Raw genomic sequence first — 16,661 nt, 5'->3', positions numbered from 1 at the left:
AAGCGACGTGGGCGTAACGATGCGCGGCGACAATTTGCTTCTGTGTACGTGTGTGCGCATGCGCGTGTGTGCTCGCACATGCGTTTGTGAGTGTGTGTGCGCGCGATCATGTGTGTGCTTTTTTTACATTCGAACAGAATGCCGCCTACTTTGGACAAGCAGTCTGTGAGTTTTACCTTTCAGGATGTAAAAGACAGAGGCCAGCTCTTCCTTTCAGCTATAATTGTCATTTTAATTAGCACGGCAGTTTTTCTCCCACACCGTCATTCCACCCACAAAACTTACTTTTTTATTAGTGCATGTGTGTGCGCGCGCGTGCGAGCGCGTGCGTTATTACGAAATGCGGCCAGACAGACGCAGACATTAAGTCTCGCCGCCAGGAGCCTCAACGGCCTGTTTATGTGAAAACTATTTGGCGTGCACCTGCCAGGGGGGTCCTGCACACGCAGCCGCCCGTCGGGACGCCTGAGGTGGATCGTTAAAGTCGATGGCGGTCATTAGCAAGGTGCCTCAAACGGCGCCTCCATCCTACCCACACCCCCAGCCACACGCACCTCCCTATCACCTGTAGGTAGGGAGCTACGAACGAGTCATCCAGTGCTTGTCGAGTGCTGGACTCCTCCTAAGGGTGGATTGATGATGATGATGCCGCACGGGGTGCACAGCGACGATGGTGGGTTTACTTTTTTGATGTCAAGATCTTCACCATCACCAGCAATAACAACAAAAACATTAACTCATTTGCGAGCTAGAAAAAAATGACACTACAGTGATTTGTCGAACTTATCATTTCGAGCTGTAGTTGAAAAAAAAATTTTACCAGGCAAAGAAGAATAAAAGGATGATGGAGATTTTTAAAAAAAGTTATTGCTAATAATTTCATTGATGTACTTTGTCTGCTGGGTGCCAGCAGTGGTGGAAAAAGGTCACCCGTTCGCTATCAGTCATCAGAACATCGTCGGGCTTATCTCGGCCCTGCAGTTCCGCGTGTCGAGATCTATCGAGGTCCAGCCGCCATGTGTTCCAGCTTGGCGCATGCGCAGCTGCAGGCCGCAGCAGTCCCTAACGGTTTGCAACTGTCAGCTGGCGTGGTCGAGAAGGCGCTCACCGGACGCTCACATTTCCAGTGATTTGGGAAAACATGATTATATTTGGGAACACGAGATTATATTTGGGTTTTTGCTGGCTGCGTTGGCAACGAACCAGTTTCATCACGTGTTCCGCCTCCACCCTCGTATATCACACAGATATTTTACAGCGGGGAGGGGACGGGAGGAGTGGGGTTGCCCACGAGCGTTTGAACGATCGTAAAAAGTCGCCACGATCTCCCGGGCAACAGACCACCAGGCGTGCAAGCACCAAGGTTAGACCCCGTTAATAGTTCTACGATTAGGGCTTTCTGCCCCAGCCAGCAATAACGGTTACGACGAGCGTTAACTCCGGCGGTAGCGGCCCACCGATCTCGATGTGGGTGTCCGACAGTTCGAAGCTGATTGCCGAGTGGTTAAAGCGCTGGGGTCCTACGAGAGCTGCGCGCGCGCTCCAACTGTTGAAAAACAAAGTTTTTTTTTTAAATCCCAGATTTATCCCCCGACCTACAACCATGTCCACCTACCCGTCCACCTATCCCACATTTGTTAGCTACACTCTGTCTTCCCGGCATGGACCTTCCAGTTAGTCAACGTGACAGACTTTTCCCGCTGCCCCCCGGGTATCTCTGCACTCAGCAATGGAGGGATGTGACGGCTGCTGCCGTTAATTGGCCTCCCCACCCCACTCCCCACCCCTGTGGCTCTCTGAATGTCTGGGACGTAGTCGTGCTGTCGCTGACGTATATCTAGACATACATGTCTACCACCTCGGTCATTCTCACTGAGTTCTATTTGTGCTTCTGTCAATCTAAACTTTTTCTTTTACTTCCTGGCTCTGCAGCCTTTACCTAGAAAAGATATTCCTTGGTACAGACCATCCTTTGTTCCAGAATCACCGGAGCCTAGCAGAGGGACTTGGCTATCTTACATAATCAGCGAATCCGTAAGAAAGCATCCTGCATCCTCCCTGTTCCTGACATGTGAGTTCCAGATACGCGATGTCACGTGATTACCGGACCTCGTTTATTTCCTGCGCAGTACACTCGATCCGCTCCATTAGCTGGGATGTCTGTCAACCTCCGATGACCTAATGCAGTCCACCAACAGCACCAACCTTTGTTGGTTGTTGTTTTTATTTGCTAGCTGCTCTAATTTGCCCGATAATTGCCTTCCCCTCCCCAAGTCGACGATTAAAACTGTGGTTCTGTGGTGTGGTAGCAGTTCTGGAGCGGACAGGAAATTTAGTGAGATAAACACATCCATAAATAAATCCATGACAATGTATGAGTACACCGATAAAAGAGACTAAAAAAGTTTTGAAAGGATGGTTTGGGTGGGGGAGGGTTAGGCCGTCGGCAACTAAGACTATATCACGGACAAGCAGCCGGCCCTGTATAAATATGTGTCACAGGCAGCGAAAGAAAAGCGTGCCCGAGACGAGATCTGAACCCAGGACAGCCAGGCCTCACTGTATTGGCGACAGACGCTAACCGTTGTGCCCTGTGAGGATGGCGGCGAGTAGGGGAAGACTAACAGCCGGGTGTACTAACATGGCGGAGACTGATGCCGGGAAACTGGCGGAGATGGAGGAGGAGCGGTTGTAAATGGAAGCAGCACAGACAAGGCAGTCAGAGGTCAGAGGAGGAGGACGAGGAGGAGGAGGAGGACAGAGACCCTCGTGAAGGTGAAGTGGATCGTGCGTTTGAAACTGACTTGATGCGTCGGCCATGAAACCGTTTGATATCAGTCGGATACTGGATGTGACGTGTGACTAGTCAAGCGCGGGCTTTGTCCTCCGGCTTTTTTGACCGACCATGTGTTCTTGATGGCTAGGAACAAAATTAGATACATAGGTGAGTTGGATAAGACTCCGGCGCGCGTGCGGACACACACACACATACACAGTATGAAAGATATCATGTTACAGACCGAGCTGCACTGAGGCTTTGACCCTTCACAAAGGCTCTATATATGGTAAAACTTTGCATTAAAGGATAGAATATGCTGCCTTCCAGGCACCACAAAAAAAAAAAAAGGAAATTAGACGTGGGATAGGAGAGTAAGCGAAGGAAGCCAATACGGAGGAAGGTAGATAAAGCATGTTCATTTTAACCTCCCCTGTATAAAATATCAAAGATTGGTAATTCTCAACACTTAGTCAAAACGAAAGAGAAGCAGAATCAAAAATTAAAGCCATTTTCCTATTGTTTTTGTCATGCGCAGTGAGAAATCGGAAATGACGTCTATGTATGAAGAGTCAGGACTGGTCCGCATCTGAGAGCGGGGCTGCGCATGCTCTGTGTCTATATATATATGTACGCGCGCGCCCACCACGCGTCGGTAAACATGTGATAAATCAGTCTTGGTCAACGTTCGAGAGGAAAACAAGGTAAGGGAGGGACACCGAGGAAAGCGCCACCTGCTGGCGAAAGTCAGATGGAAAATTATTGTCACCGTCAGCACGACTGGACGCATGCTTACTATAGGACATTAAGTAACAGTGTTTTTAACCCTTTACTCTCTGTAACCAACCCCGTGAAACCCACTTTAGCCTCGTGGACTCCACCTGTCTACTTCTCTTATTTTGTGTATTCAAGACTATCAGCCGAGCCACACCCAGCTCTGGGGCCTGACGCTTGGCTACATATTCTCAAGAGTTGTGTAAATATGCAGTTCTATCTCGGGTATCCCGTCGCTGGCACCCTTCACCTACCCAGTCGCAGCAGTCACGGACCTTCATTCACGAGGTCGGTGGTAGCAGTACTCAACTGATGTGACGCCACATGTCGCAGGGACCATAACTCTTGATATAAAATTGGGTGATGTTCGGTCTGTATCCTGCCACCTGTGCGTTTTGTAACCGGTGTTAAACTATAATTTGCACGGGACTACCTGACTACGTTCTGACTACGGGCGGGTCACGTACCGGTCACAGGGACGCTGTCGTCGCTGAGTTTGTGGGAAAGTACAGCATCTAGTCTTGGCAAGTTGAATAAAGCTTGGTAGTGCAAAGATTGGGGATTTTTTTTTTTTATATTATTATTATTTTGAGAGGGGAGAAAATGGGGAGAGAAGTGCTGCCACCGTAGAGCCATAAATAAAATGGTCGCACGCTCCGTCTCGCTTCACCGCCGCGCTGCCTATCAGATGACACTCTGGATGATCATTATTAGTTTTATTGGTAGGGGGAAAGGTGGGAAGGGGTTGCTGTGGCTTCAAGCTACACAAATAACTAACCGTTCACCGTGTCGCCGATGCACAGCGATATTAAAGTCGTCGTCGCTCAGCGGAGGGCACGTGCTGCCGCAGGCCTGCCTGTCGCTGTCCTCGCCACGACATCAACCCGGCGGTGTTCGCCAACGATAAAAATGTCGACAACAGCGCGGAACGACAATCTGCGGCCACACACACACACAAACCGCCGGCATTACAGGCCATTAGAGGACCCATGCATATTTCATACAGCGCCAAGAACAGAGAACAGCCGGGCTTTTGAGGACGTGTCAAAAAAAAAAAAAAAAATGGTGATGTTATCGATTGTCAGGGTCGCTAGCCACGACTGGACGAAGTCAAATCTGATTTAAAAAAAAAATAACAGTACAAAAAAAAAAAAAAAAGAGAGAAAAAGATAAGCTATAGTTAGAGACGACTACCTTGTGTCCTACGAGTGTGGCAACCGTGCTTCGATGAGACGGCGAGAACGACGAATGAAAGAGTTAGAAGGAATACAGAAATTTATCCCAGATCGAGCAATAAAAACTGTTGAGATCTGGCATCAGTGCAAGTGTGTGTGTAAGGTGAGAAGAACATGACCAAACAGAACCCCCGAGGGGCCCGCCGGCCGTTGGCGCAACAGTTGAGCGCTGGTCATCAATGCGGTGATCCTCCTCCTCCCCTGAGTATTTACACCTTGTGCTGCGCGCGCACGTTTCCTCACAAAGTGTTCTCACAGCTATTTTTAAACACATTATACACCTCACCAGTGTAAGTGAATCGCTTTTCTAAAGTGCAGGATGTAACAACCGTCAACTGTTTTTTCATGGCAGGATTTCCGATTGGGAAAGAAAAAAAAAACCTCGTTCGTCTTTCCCCTGGAATGAGATGGATCGGAGTTTGTGTAGGGTTTGGGGTTAGTGTGGAATGCCACCCTACTACCTTGAGCTTACACTATCGGGTGCTTTCGCACAGCTTTGTGACTTGCCAGGTCGAGGGCGAATTGTGAGTCACGTGACCTGCTTGCTGTTGGAAGAATTGTCTGGTCTGGCATTGCGAGACAGGCGACTGTCCCAGACCCTATCGATCTGCAACGGTGAAAAACATTTCTATGCACAGTGGGGGATCCGCTGTTGCTGATGCTGGTGGTGATGGTGGTGTGGAGCCACCAACAGCTTTTTTTAACCCCGGGACAAAAACTTCGCTGTTTTCAAAGTTTTTGGAGCAACATTTTCAAAGAGAGGGCGCTAGGAATCTCGCACCTGAATAGCAACAGCTTGGTGGTGGGTAGGGAGAGATTTCCAGCCTCAGATGTGAGTGGGCTTCGAACTGCAGACATTTGACTTCACAGTTGAGTGCAGTAATCACCTGACCCTCTAAAGTATTTTACGGTTAATGTTAAACATTCTTGTCAGATGAAACATGGAGTTGTGGTTTGATAACAATACAGATGGCGACTGAATTACATTTATTCATCTTCTCTCAAAGTCCCATTCCTCCATCTGATAGCCAGTCTGTATCCTGCACACTGGTCTTGTTTGTCTCTAGCCTCGGAGTCTAGTCTCTCTCCCTCAGTCTCTCTCTCTCTCTTTCTCTCTGTTCTCTCGCACCCCAGGCGCCCACTGATGAGTCGTCTGGCGATGGAAGTATTTCGGTCGTCGCAGTCGCTGAATGTTTTATGATGTGTTAATTGGCTGCGCCTGGTAGGTGACGTGTATGTGTGTCCGGGGAGGGGCAGGAAGAAGGGAGGAGAGGGATGTGGCAAGATCCTTTCTCCATCCCCTGCACTCGTAGACTGTGCGATCATCGATTCGCTATCTGTGGGCTGTCGGTGATCAATGCTCAGCCACGTGCTCAAAGGTCAGGCTGAGTAAAGTGCTTGCACCCCACAGAAAAAAGTAGTCCACAACATGAATCCAGCCATTTCTTTGTCGGCAGAAGCCACGTCACTACACTAATTAGCGAAATGTAATCAATATTTCAGTCCGTTATCTACTGTCCTTGGGAGTCATCATTTTAAAAAAGAGAAGAAAATATCTTATTTTTTTATCATGACATAAGCCCAAGTCAAGTAAACAAGTTTTTTTTTCATCTTTCTGGCCATTTCTCACAGCTTTTCCCCTTTTTTTCTGTTGGGTGGTCCGATGGCGCGACGGATATCGCCTGTCAGCCAATACAATGAGGATTACCTTTCCTGGGTTCAAATCTCGTCTCGGCAAAGCTCTTCTGTCTCTGTGTGAGGCATCTGTTTACAGGGCTGGCTGCTGTAGTATAGTCGTTGATGCTGGCTTGGCGATAAACACCAAACACCTTCTTCCTTTTTCTATTGTCTGTTGCATTGCTAAAAATTAAACCATTTTATTGTTAATTTAAAATAAATATTTTAATTTAAGCCGTTAAAAAATGCGTACCTGTAAATATTTAAACTTATTTAAGCTCGATTATTTATGTCGATTTTTTTTTTGTTAGGATTTTTTGTTTGTTATTTTGTTTGTTTTTTGTTTTTTTACGGGAGGAAGCTATTTTCGCTTTTCTGGATTGTGGTGTTATCGTTGTTGTCGAATCAATCACAGCACTACTGTTTATGACCAAGATGTCGGAAAATCGATGTCCACGAGTGGAACGCTTTCAAGTTGAATTTGCACACATGCGCACAGCGGGTGCGCGTGGAGTGACTAGCAGCGCCACCAGGAAACATGCGACAGATCGGGTGGGTGAGCTCCCCTGGGGCCTACACATGGAGCGCGAGGACGTCGTTGTCTGGGGTCAGTTAGGGTCAAGCGTCTTGCTCCCACAGTTTGGAAGCGGTGGACAGACTGAATGTTGCCTTACCCCTGGAACCGTAGGTATAAAGTAGCAAATATTCCCTAGTCCGTAGTAACTATGGAGACATTCCCTCTTGTTGAATTCCCCATTTTGCCCCTGGGTAGTGACTTCGCTTCGTGAATACCGCTCCAGGTCATTGCTACTGAATGGTGGGGCTTTGTAGGGGGGAGGGGACAGTAATGGCGGCCGGACCGATGACACCATCGCCTGACCCTCTGTCGTCAGCGTCACTGGTGCAGCAGACTTCATTTAGATAATGGAAATAAATAAAAATGCTGGCGATATAGGCGCAGCGTCTGTGTGTATGCAAAGTGCATCCATGCGCATACACACACACACAAACACGCGTACAGTGATCCACACACACAATCATAAAATTGGACAAATTCGCGCAATAGTAATTTCTGCATTCCAGTTCGCCGTCCGGTCTGCCATATTATTCCTTTCTCCCGTTCTCACTTCCATTCAGTGACACGTGCAAGGTAACCTTTTTTCTTCTTCTTCTCACCTCTGTGCGACTTCATGGCAGCTGCTCTCGTGGGCAGGAAACAGGTGTAAGTGTCAGCTGAATATTGTCAGATCAGTCTACCACTCCAAACCTCGGTGGTCACCGTAAATTCTCGAATAAATGGAGGAATATTATTGCTTGAGCATTTTTTGTCCGTTTTTTTCCATATACATACCAGGTAGGTGCCTCATCGCCACTTAACTTTACAGCAGCTCGTATGTACAGGAAAAAAATACGGTCGCTTATGTAATTCTCACCTGATGATAACTTCCGGTGCTGGCGAAATACGAGATGGCCGCAGGTGATATATACGGAATGGGAAATACGGTTGCACTTTAAAGGTCCACCACACCACTTTTTTTCCTGTCATCGAATGGCTGGTCTGGTTTTTTTTTCCTGAAATCTACCGTCCTTTCTTCCTTCACCACCCACAATACCTTCTTCCCTCACTATCGTATTTTGAGACTCAGGCCTACAAACAAAGAAAGATGTCCAACGCAGATGTCGATGGATGTGTTTACGAGGTGGAGACTGCAGCTGAAGGGACGGAGTGGATTATAGGTTAATTACATTGGGATCGGTGACCTCTTCATTTGACTTGTTTACATGCGGGGCTATATATACTTATCTCTCTAGGTATTAGAACGACAAGGAATTGATTCTAGAACAACCCGCAATCAACAGGTTCTTCATCCAACCGTTTGGACACCTCATCTGCAGATTCCATATTTTAAAAAAGGCTTTGCGCCTTCGCATATACTACCGAGGACAATGGGAGAGGAGGAGGAGATAAGAGAGAAGGGGGAATAACTGGTAATAGTCTTCAGCAACTTTTATCTACATCGTGGCAGATCAGCTTGTCCTACATCAGGTGTCACCTACTGGCGACTAACACTGAATAACAGCATGCCCGAGATGAGATCTGAACACAGGACATCCAACCCTCACTGCGTTGGTGACAAGCCACCAGAAGAAAGTAGAGACTGAACTGTTGTCACGACAGCCTTTCTCTACAAACCTGCTTTAATTTTAATCCACAATACTCGTCATTTATTCAAGAAAATGCTTTTAGTGCCTACAAAAAGGCATGATCACTATAAGAAAAAGGAGGAGAAATCGGTTTAAACATTCAGTCTGCGAGCTGACTCTAGGGGGAATATTGGGAGCAAAATAAAAACAAACAAAAAAACCAACAAAACAACTAGGACTTTATATTTCAATCAGCGAGCCAAACAGGAAGTTTACCGCTTTCAAAATAGAAATCACACAGGTGGGAGCTTCTCTGATGCGGTAAAGTGCAATCAGTGGGTGAAGCTTCTTGACTGCGGGTAACGGGTACATGATTCTCACCTTCTTACCTGCCGGCCACCTGAAGTGTTCTGGACCAGCCCACTGCTTGTTTGTGACAATATTTGTTATTGTGACAGGTAAGTTGCACGGTATTTCTGTTCCTTAAGGAGGCTTGTCTCCGGTGTCATTCATTTTAATTAAAAATGCACCTGAAGCGGTTCTCTGACGTCATCTCATTTGAATTCATTGGTCCGAGCCCACGCTGGAAGGTTGTGCCAGAGTACACGTTGTTTTTCACTTTGGTCTTTCAAGATTAAAGGCCTCCGAGGGCTCGAAATTATTTGTAAAGATGTTTAGACGTTCAGAGATTTTTTTTTATGAACCCTCCTCCACTTCACAACTGTCCAATCAGCAACGATCGTGTTCAGTTCGGGTTCATCCGATTGGCTGAAAAAAAAAAAAAGGAAAAAAGTGATGACACGCATTTCCGATGTCATGCAAATTTTTCAGGTCATGACGATGGCCCCTTTGTCGGGAGAAGGTGAGCACGTGACATGGCGCCAGGTGTACACCTCGCTTTGGTGCCGACTGTGCGAGGTGTGAACACCGACCTGGCGCCTGGGAGGCGATACCTGGGCTGCGCACCGTTGGCTATGTGCGGCAACTTTGGCAACCGTCGCCTCCAGGATGCACTCACTTCCTCTGGCATCAGGCCAGCGACGAGCATAGAGAGGTCGCTTGTGATGACTTGCTTAATAATCAGCCCTTGCCTGGTGTGTGTGTGCGCGTGCGTGTGTGTGAGAGACAGAGAGAGAGACCGCAGTCTGATTGAGAAGACTACTGCCAGAGGATCTGCTAGTCGCTTCTCGCCAACGTATTTCCAGACCTCTCAGTGTGTTTCCTCTGTGTTTGAGATGATTAGGAACATTCGGTAAGGTGCTCCAAGACTCCAAAAGACCTTTTCTTTTCTTGTTTCGCCATTTTCCAACCTCGAATTGAAGCGAGGCGGTTGTGGCAATGAAAGCACGTGCGGGGACGGCCAGTTGTGAGCGCCCACGTGAAGGAGGTAAGCCCCGATGGTTCTTTGTCCACTACTGTACTTTGTGTGGGACTTCATTAAGCCGGTTGATGGTTTTTATCTGAAGGTGCCACTCGCCTCACAATCAGTTAGAAACCTTAGTTTCCGAGCTTTGGGCGGAATGTTTTCGTGTTGAGGCGCAGGACTGAGAGTGAGAGAGCGAGGGTGTCTGTCTAAATGTGCGTATGTGTTCGTGCTTGCACATATACAACTATTCAGTAATGTTAATTGACTTATGCGTGGTCATGGGGACGGGAGATAGAAGTCAACCATCGTCTGCTAGAGGAATGTGGTTTGGGGTTTGAACAACTTGTTGTTGACTGTAAATTTTTCATGACATCACATCCTGTCGTTCACCACCGTTTTCTCACAATTTCATTGTTGTACGGTTTCTCTGTGACCACCTCCACTCTCTCGCCTACTCTCGTCATCCCACGTCGCTAAGGTTTCACCAAAAAAAAAGACCCTCACTTCCGGTTGCCCGGCAGCTTCAGAAGAGGAGGCACCAGGAGGATCGTAGGTACTCTGTGACATGAACCATTGTTGGTCAGCGCCTGCACGGAACTCTGTCCTCTCGGCATCGGGCTGGCAGAGAGCCACGTCTCACTTAAACACCAGACAACGCTTAACCACCAGGAAATGAGTTGCTGACGTCAGTCATTGTGGATGTGTGGTGGCGGCCATGCTGGGGGTGAGAAGGGAAGACGGGGGAAGAGGCGTGGGCTTGGAAGGGCGTCAACCTTGGACAACTTGATGGTCCAAGAAACGCTTGGCCCTGCCAGTTGTGAAGATTGGTGTGTTTGGTGGGGGAAGGGGTAGAAGTTTGGGGGTTGAAGGGCATCACCGGCGTTCATTTCCGACCTTTGGCAACGTAGGTCTGTGGCGGCCATGTTCTTTGTGTCTGTTAGAGTTTTTATTTTTGAGCTTCAGCCAGCCAGGAACTTTTAGAATACGATATCCCGAATACACATGTAGTGCTTAATGTCGATCACACACCAGTGGGTCAGACAGTCATGATAACTTGAGCTGTTCGTTTGTATGCTTTCCCAGGAGCCTCGAGGTGGCACAAAAGGGAGAGAATCGCTTGCCAGTTGCGGCGCTTGGACTTTTTACGACAGTTACTTTATTACACATGGGTTCCCGCGGACTTGGCTGTGCAGTTGTTGTAACATTCCCTAATTGCAGCTGTTTTGTTCCAGTTTGGAACGGTAAGTGGAATGTCTCCAGCATTTGCGGAGTTCTCGAAGCTTTGCCAGAAATGTGGTTTGTAGGCTAAACTTTTAGCTTATAGCCAGAGGAAGTATGGTCCGACCTGAACGAGCAAAGTGAGGAGCAGACGCAGTGCTAGCGACCCTCGTGGTCATTCTTTGTTGTTGTTGTTTTTTTTATTTTTTTTTTTGTTGTTGTTTTGTTTTGTTTTTTGTTTGTTTGTTTTTTTTTTTTGTTTGTTTTTTTTTTTTTTGTTTTTTTTGTGCTGGATTTAGACTTGTTTGTACAGAAGTATAAATATACAACCAACGTCCAGGCTGTACCCGGCTAACGCTTCAAAAACAAAAGGAAGTGAATGGGTTCGAGTGTAGTTGGTGATCACAGTTTCGGGTGGGTTTCAGGACGAAGTTGGCACTTGTGGAAGATCGCAATCGCCACAACTGTCCCACCCCTTCTGGGACACCCGACCGGTAGGACTGGTGGGATCACTTCTTCGTGTCCTGTCTATGCATTCCGCCATCCGCGGGTTTGCTTGTCAACCTCTGCCCCTCGACCTGCCAGTGAGAAATTCCATGTCAAGAATTGTTTATTCCAATTAGGAATGTATCTCTTGGGTAAACTTCCTGTTTTTGTTTTTGGACGGATAAACGAGAACAGCAGCAGGAGCAATCTGGACCATTTCTTCAACAGGACATCCTGTCCCTTAGAAAGGAAAATGGTTTTTATCATATATTTATAATTTTTTTAATCCGTGAGGCTGGGCGCCCAGGGAATTAAGAGGAGGATTTCCCAACCACTAGTCGTTGACTAAAAATAAACTGCCCAGTGACGCAGGCAAGTGTGTGTGTGCGAGGTTTTGTTCTTTAATTAACGAAGGAAAAAGGAATGAAAATTGAGAGTTATAACACCGGAGAAACCCTCCTCACCCAACGCACATGTTTTCCGTTTTATAAAAATGGAATCTTGGTTTTGTCTTTCTCGTCGACATCTATTCCTGGCATGTTGTGGCATGTGTTAACTTACATCGTCCTCAAAGCTGGTTTGGAAAAACGAACTGTTGACTTTCTGACGACATACATTCCGGTGGTCAGTTTACCTGGTGATGTAGCAGAAATCACTTGCAGCTGGGAGAAAAACCTACAGTCAGCGGACGCTTTAGTCATTTGGTGTCTGCTCACTTATCAGCTGTTGTTGTGTTTAGACGAGAAAAGTGGCGATTTGAGAGTGTGAGAGAGGGGATGGAGAGAGAAAGGAAGGAAAGAAAGGGGTTAGGGTATGTGTGGGAGGAGGGTCACTGCTCCCTGACCCACATATCGTGTATTTAATATAACTGAGTCATGAGAAGAAAGCTGAAAAAAAAACCAACGAATAGCATCTCGATTTCTTCCAAGATGTCAGCGCTATAGCAGTGGAGGAAACAAGAACAGTGGAAATGTGGACTAATTGTAGTGAGGGTGATCGCGGTAGTTGGGGAAAAAGTTGGGGGCAGGGGGAATCATTAGCAATGGTGCGAACCTTAATCTTACATGGTTTGCCTAGATGTCAAAAAGAAAGAAAATGATGAAAAAAATAATAGGGACATAGAAAGCATGGTCTGAGTGAGTGGCGGTGGAAGAGCGAGATTCGAAGAGGCAGGAAATCAAGCTTGAAGGAAGTGGTTCAGTGGTGCCGGTGGCCTGCGGCCAACTGTCGAATATTGCCGAGCCCACTGCGTCATCGTGGCCACTCAGGACGCGCTTGAGACTTCCTGTCTCTGAACCTCCTCCCTGTCCCTCCACGCCTCCTTGTGACCTCTGACCTACAAGCTGCTGTGTGTGGATGGCCGTTAGCCACCTCTTGCGTCATCAACTTCAACTTCGTTCCTTTCAAAAAAAAAAACAACAACAACTGTGGAGCGAGTGACGCGGATGTCCTGCAGCCCTCTGCTGCTATTCCTTCTCACTTTTCTCTGCGTGATGAATAATGAAAGCTGGTGGAAAAACTTTCTGAGGGCATTACAAGAAGTTTTACACTCTTGCGTCAGCGATGTTAAGTTCGTCCATTTCCCCTTCCTCCTCTTTCCTCTTCCTCTAAAAATAAAATAAAGAAAAAAAAAGTGACAAGAGATTTCCTACCTGCCCTTCTCACTCCAGTCACCTTCGCCGATACTCAGTTTATCGTCTGTGGGATGAATAATGAAAGAGTATAAAAAAATTCAGTTTCCTTCCCCACCCTTAAAAAATTCAGTACAATTAGGTTCTGTGCTCAAAACAATACTTTTACCTGACAAAAATGTTTGTCACCTCTGTCTTTAAGAATGGTCACGTGGCTCCCGTCACATGAGCATCCCTGGTTTTTTTTAAAAAAAATATATTATCATCCTCAGTCCGACATGACCAGCCACCAGCCCCTAATGGTCTTGTTGCAGGACGTGATGAAGGAGGAAAGGATGGAGCTGGAAAGGGAGGGGAAGAGCTTAAAGCACTGACTGGGGAATGCCCAAGAGCTGGGTGACGTGCACGTGAGAAGGCATGGCAGTTAATTGCCGCGGGAGACAACCATATCCTCCGTCGTTAAAGCAAGAGTCGCACCGCCTGCACTCTGCGCGTGTTGCAGCTTGGGTGGAGAGAATGGCGAGCGCCTAGCGTCCAGCCTCTGGGACCAGCCAGCACTGGTCCTTGCATGCTATTTTCCGTTTTCTTTCCCTTATCTCACACAAACACTCTCACACACACACACACCTTGTCCAGTCCAGCCGTTGCCGCTGTTGCTGTCGTGATCCTGATGAGGATGGCTGTCGTGAAGCTGCTGTCCATGGAGAAGGTGGCTCCAATGCTTCAAGCTGTTCACCTCTCCGTCCTCGTAGATATTCTCTTTTCTGTCGCTAGTAACCATGACTTTGTTATCAGTCATGAAGTGCTAAAAAAAAAAAAATTGGGGAGAAGAATAACGATGATATTCGAGGTCCTAACGGACGGGTGGGGCGATGACGTCAGACATCAAGGAAGGTGGTGGTTGCACAGAATGGCGTCTGTGTCGTTGTGGTTGTGATGCTCTCTTTGTCTGTCTGGGGTTAGATGAAAGGTAGCAGATGTCTACGAGCTCTGTGAGTGTTACTGTAAACCTTCTGGAAGTTTACTCGCAAGGCTCATTGCCATTGCTCCCTAGTGAGTATGGGTCACGCTCCTCTTTACAAGTTTCCCGCAGTAGTGTACCCGCTGTTGAGACATACCCGATACATGTGTAAGACCAGTGAGTGCATGTTTGGAAAACCGCTTATATGATTTGTTGCTTTAGTTGAAAATAGCATCTTTGTCTATTTTTGTTTGTTTGTTTGTGTGTTTGTTGCGCGTGAGGCAATGTCGGGTACATAAGACACTCGCTTGTAATGCGTTCGTTGCTCACTGGCTGACAGACAAGAATGCACTGATCATCATGCGATAAACACATTGTCCTTCGCGAACAATGGGGTGATAATAGGCTTGGAATGTGTATTCTCACCCTTCTTAATTTTTTTTTCTCTTTCTCTCTCATTTTGTGTATGTATGTGTGTGTGCATACGCGCGCGTGATGTTAGATATATATCGGGAATCTGATGCTTACTGGTCGTACAACCGGATCAGTTAGCTGCGTCACAATGTGGACGAAGAGGGTGTGTGGCTGGAATCTACTTAAATGTTTCAACAAATTTCCATTTCTTTTTCTTTACTTTTTCAACTAGCTTGGTCTTTGTAAATCAGAAACGTGAAACAGCGGACATTTCAGTATCTTCAGTGTGAGAGATGAAACAGTATACAAATTAATAGGGCAAAGTTCACGCTGGTGAGTAAGTGCAGTTGCTCCATAGTGGGATCGACAGAAAGTATTGACAAGTCTACACCTGTGTGAGAGAGAGAGAGGTCTGAAGTAAATTGCATCTTATTATGTACTCATCTCCGATATCAAGGAAAAACCAGGGGAAAAATAATCTCAAACCACTGATAGAAGGAAGAATTTGCATAACTAATTAATATCGAGAGATAAGAAGATGAAGTATACAGCTAGAAATGTCGAGACAAACAGAATTGTTGAATTGTATTGTTGAACCCATCTGTACATCACAAAGAGGTTAAAAAAATTTAGGAAAAAAGGAAAGCAAAGAAAAATGAAAGTGAAAATAAGGGGAAGTGAGAGAAGGACAGAGAGCTACAAATAACCAGTAAAAGCGGAGCACATTCTACAGACTTGTCTGCCCCCTAGTCCATCCCACGCAGCACGTTCTCTCCACTAGTGCGGACAAAAGGTCAGAGGTCAGCCGCTGCTAGAGTGCCAACGCGAAAGCAGCGCCAACCACCACGCACCGCTGATCGTCTGCGTCTCGCGCAGAGCCTCTTGGGCCCGACATCAGCAGCAGCAGCAACAGCAGCACTATGTTCGCCAGTGTCCCTGCGTCCTGCCGTCGCCCAGAGCCTGCCAGCCGCGTCCGCAGACATCTCTGCTGCACACAGCAAGCTGCAGCAGCAGCAACAGCAGCGGCACTGCCGACCGACGGAGCCACGCTGTGGTAGTGCTCGGTGTTTCGGGGGTAGGCTGTGCTTTGCAAGGCGACTCTCACAGAGACAGGGAGGGGTGGGGAAAGTGCCGGGGAAGAGGTGTGTGGGGGGGACAGCGGTGGGGAAGGTTTTATCAAGTGTCGTGCGACCTTCGCTGGAGAGCTGCCGGACCGTTTGTAGGCGACGCTTGGAGTCTGGCTCAGCGGTTCGTGGCCCGGGCGGTGCTGGATCTCATGCAGAAACTTTGGGTGGCGTCGACGGTGAGCGCAGGTAAAACTGTTGCTGTGTATCATGGTTGAAGCACCTGTAGTCAGTCGGTTCACCTTTTCTCGCACACCTGTTAGCGGCACTTGGAACATAGCAAGCTATGGTCTCCCGTCCACTGAGTCTGCAGATCTTCTGAGTGGTTTGTTACAAGTACGTGACATTTCACCAGCGAATATTTTTTTTTAATTGGTGGAGGACTGGGTAGAAAATAATAGATGAGTAATCAGTGATTTAAAAAAAAATCATGTAACAGGTATCCAGTACAAAAAAGTAAATGTGTGACACCAGCTTTTTCTATACCTACCTATGCCGCACCTGTGATGTCACTCACCTTTAACAGTCGTGACAGAAACTAACATGGATGAGTTTGTTTTTGTTTTTTGATTTTGGTAGCTTCTGGGCACTTTTGTTTTTGTGTTTGTTTATTTGTTGTTGCGTTTTTTGTTGTTTTTTGTTGTTTTTGTTTGTTTTTTTTTTTAAGAGGACAGTATGGTAGTGCACACCTTATGCTTTTCGTCTTGCAACACTTTAGTGTTTGTGTTTAGTACTTGAGTGTTTAAGTTATGGCCAAAGGGCTCCAATACTTAAATTATTTTAGTTCTGATTACCAGCTCATGTTTAAACATTAAGAGGTTCTCGGACATGACAGTAGAGTTTCTCCCTGGTAA

The 16,661-nt window shown here is 46.9% G+C and overlaps 1 protein-coding gene across 13 annotated transcripts in view; it reads left to right on the top strand.

The window, feature by feature from the left end:
- The window catches only part of LOC112555152 (diacylglycerol kinase delta-like), a 95,121-nt gene that overhangs the window by 27,696 nt on the left and 50,764 nt on the right, over positions 1-16,661 (top strand). Inside the window, exon 1 of one of the 13 annotated variants that reach the window (XM_025223404.1) lies at positions 15,821-16,143. The exons of 11 other annotated variants lie outside the window; for them this stretch is intronic. In XM_025223404.1, the coding sequence (XP_025079189.1) occupies positions 16,018-16,143 (126 nt within the window). In that variant the 5' untranslated portion in view covers positions 15,821-16,017. Of the gene's footprint in view, positions 1-15,820; positions 16,144-16,661 lie in introns of those variants that run through there. One more of the 13 variants, XM_025223406.1, reaches the window with a different exon arrangement.

This window comes from Pomacea canaliculata, linkage group LG14 (assembly GCF_003073045.1).
Source record: "Pomacea canaliculata isolate SZHN2017 linkage group LG14, ASM307304v1, whole genome shotgun sequence".
Taxonomy (NCBI): domain Eukaryota; kingdom Metazoa; phylum Mollusca; class Gastropoda; order Architaenioglossa; family Ampullariidae; genus Pomacea; species Pomacea canaliculata.
The sequence above is the reverse complement of the archived record's forward strand: the minus strand, read 5'-3'. Positions and strand labels throughout refer to the sequence as shown.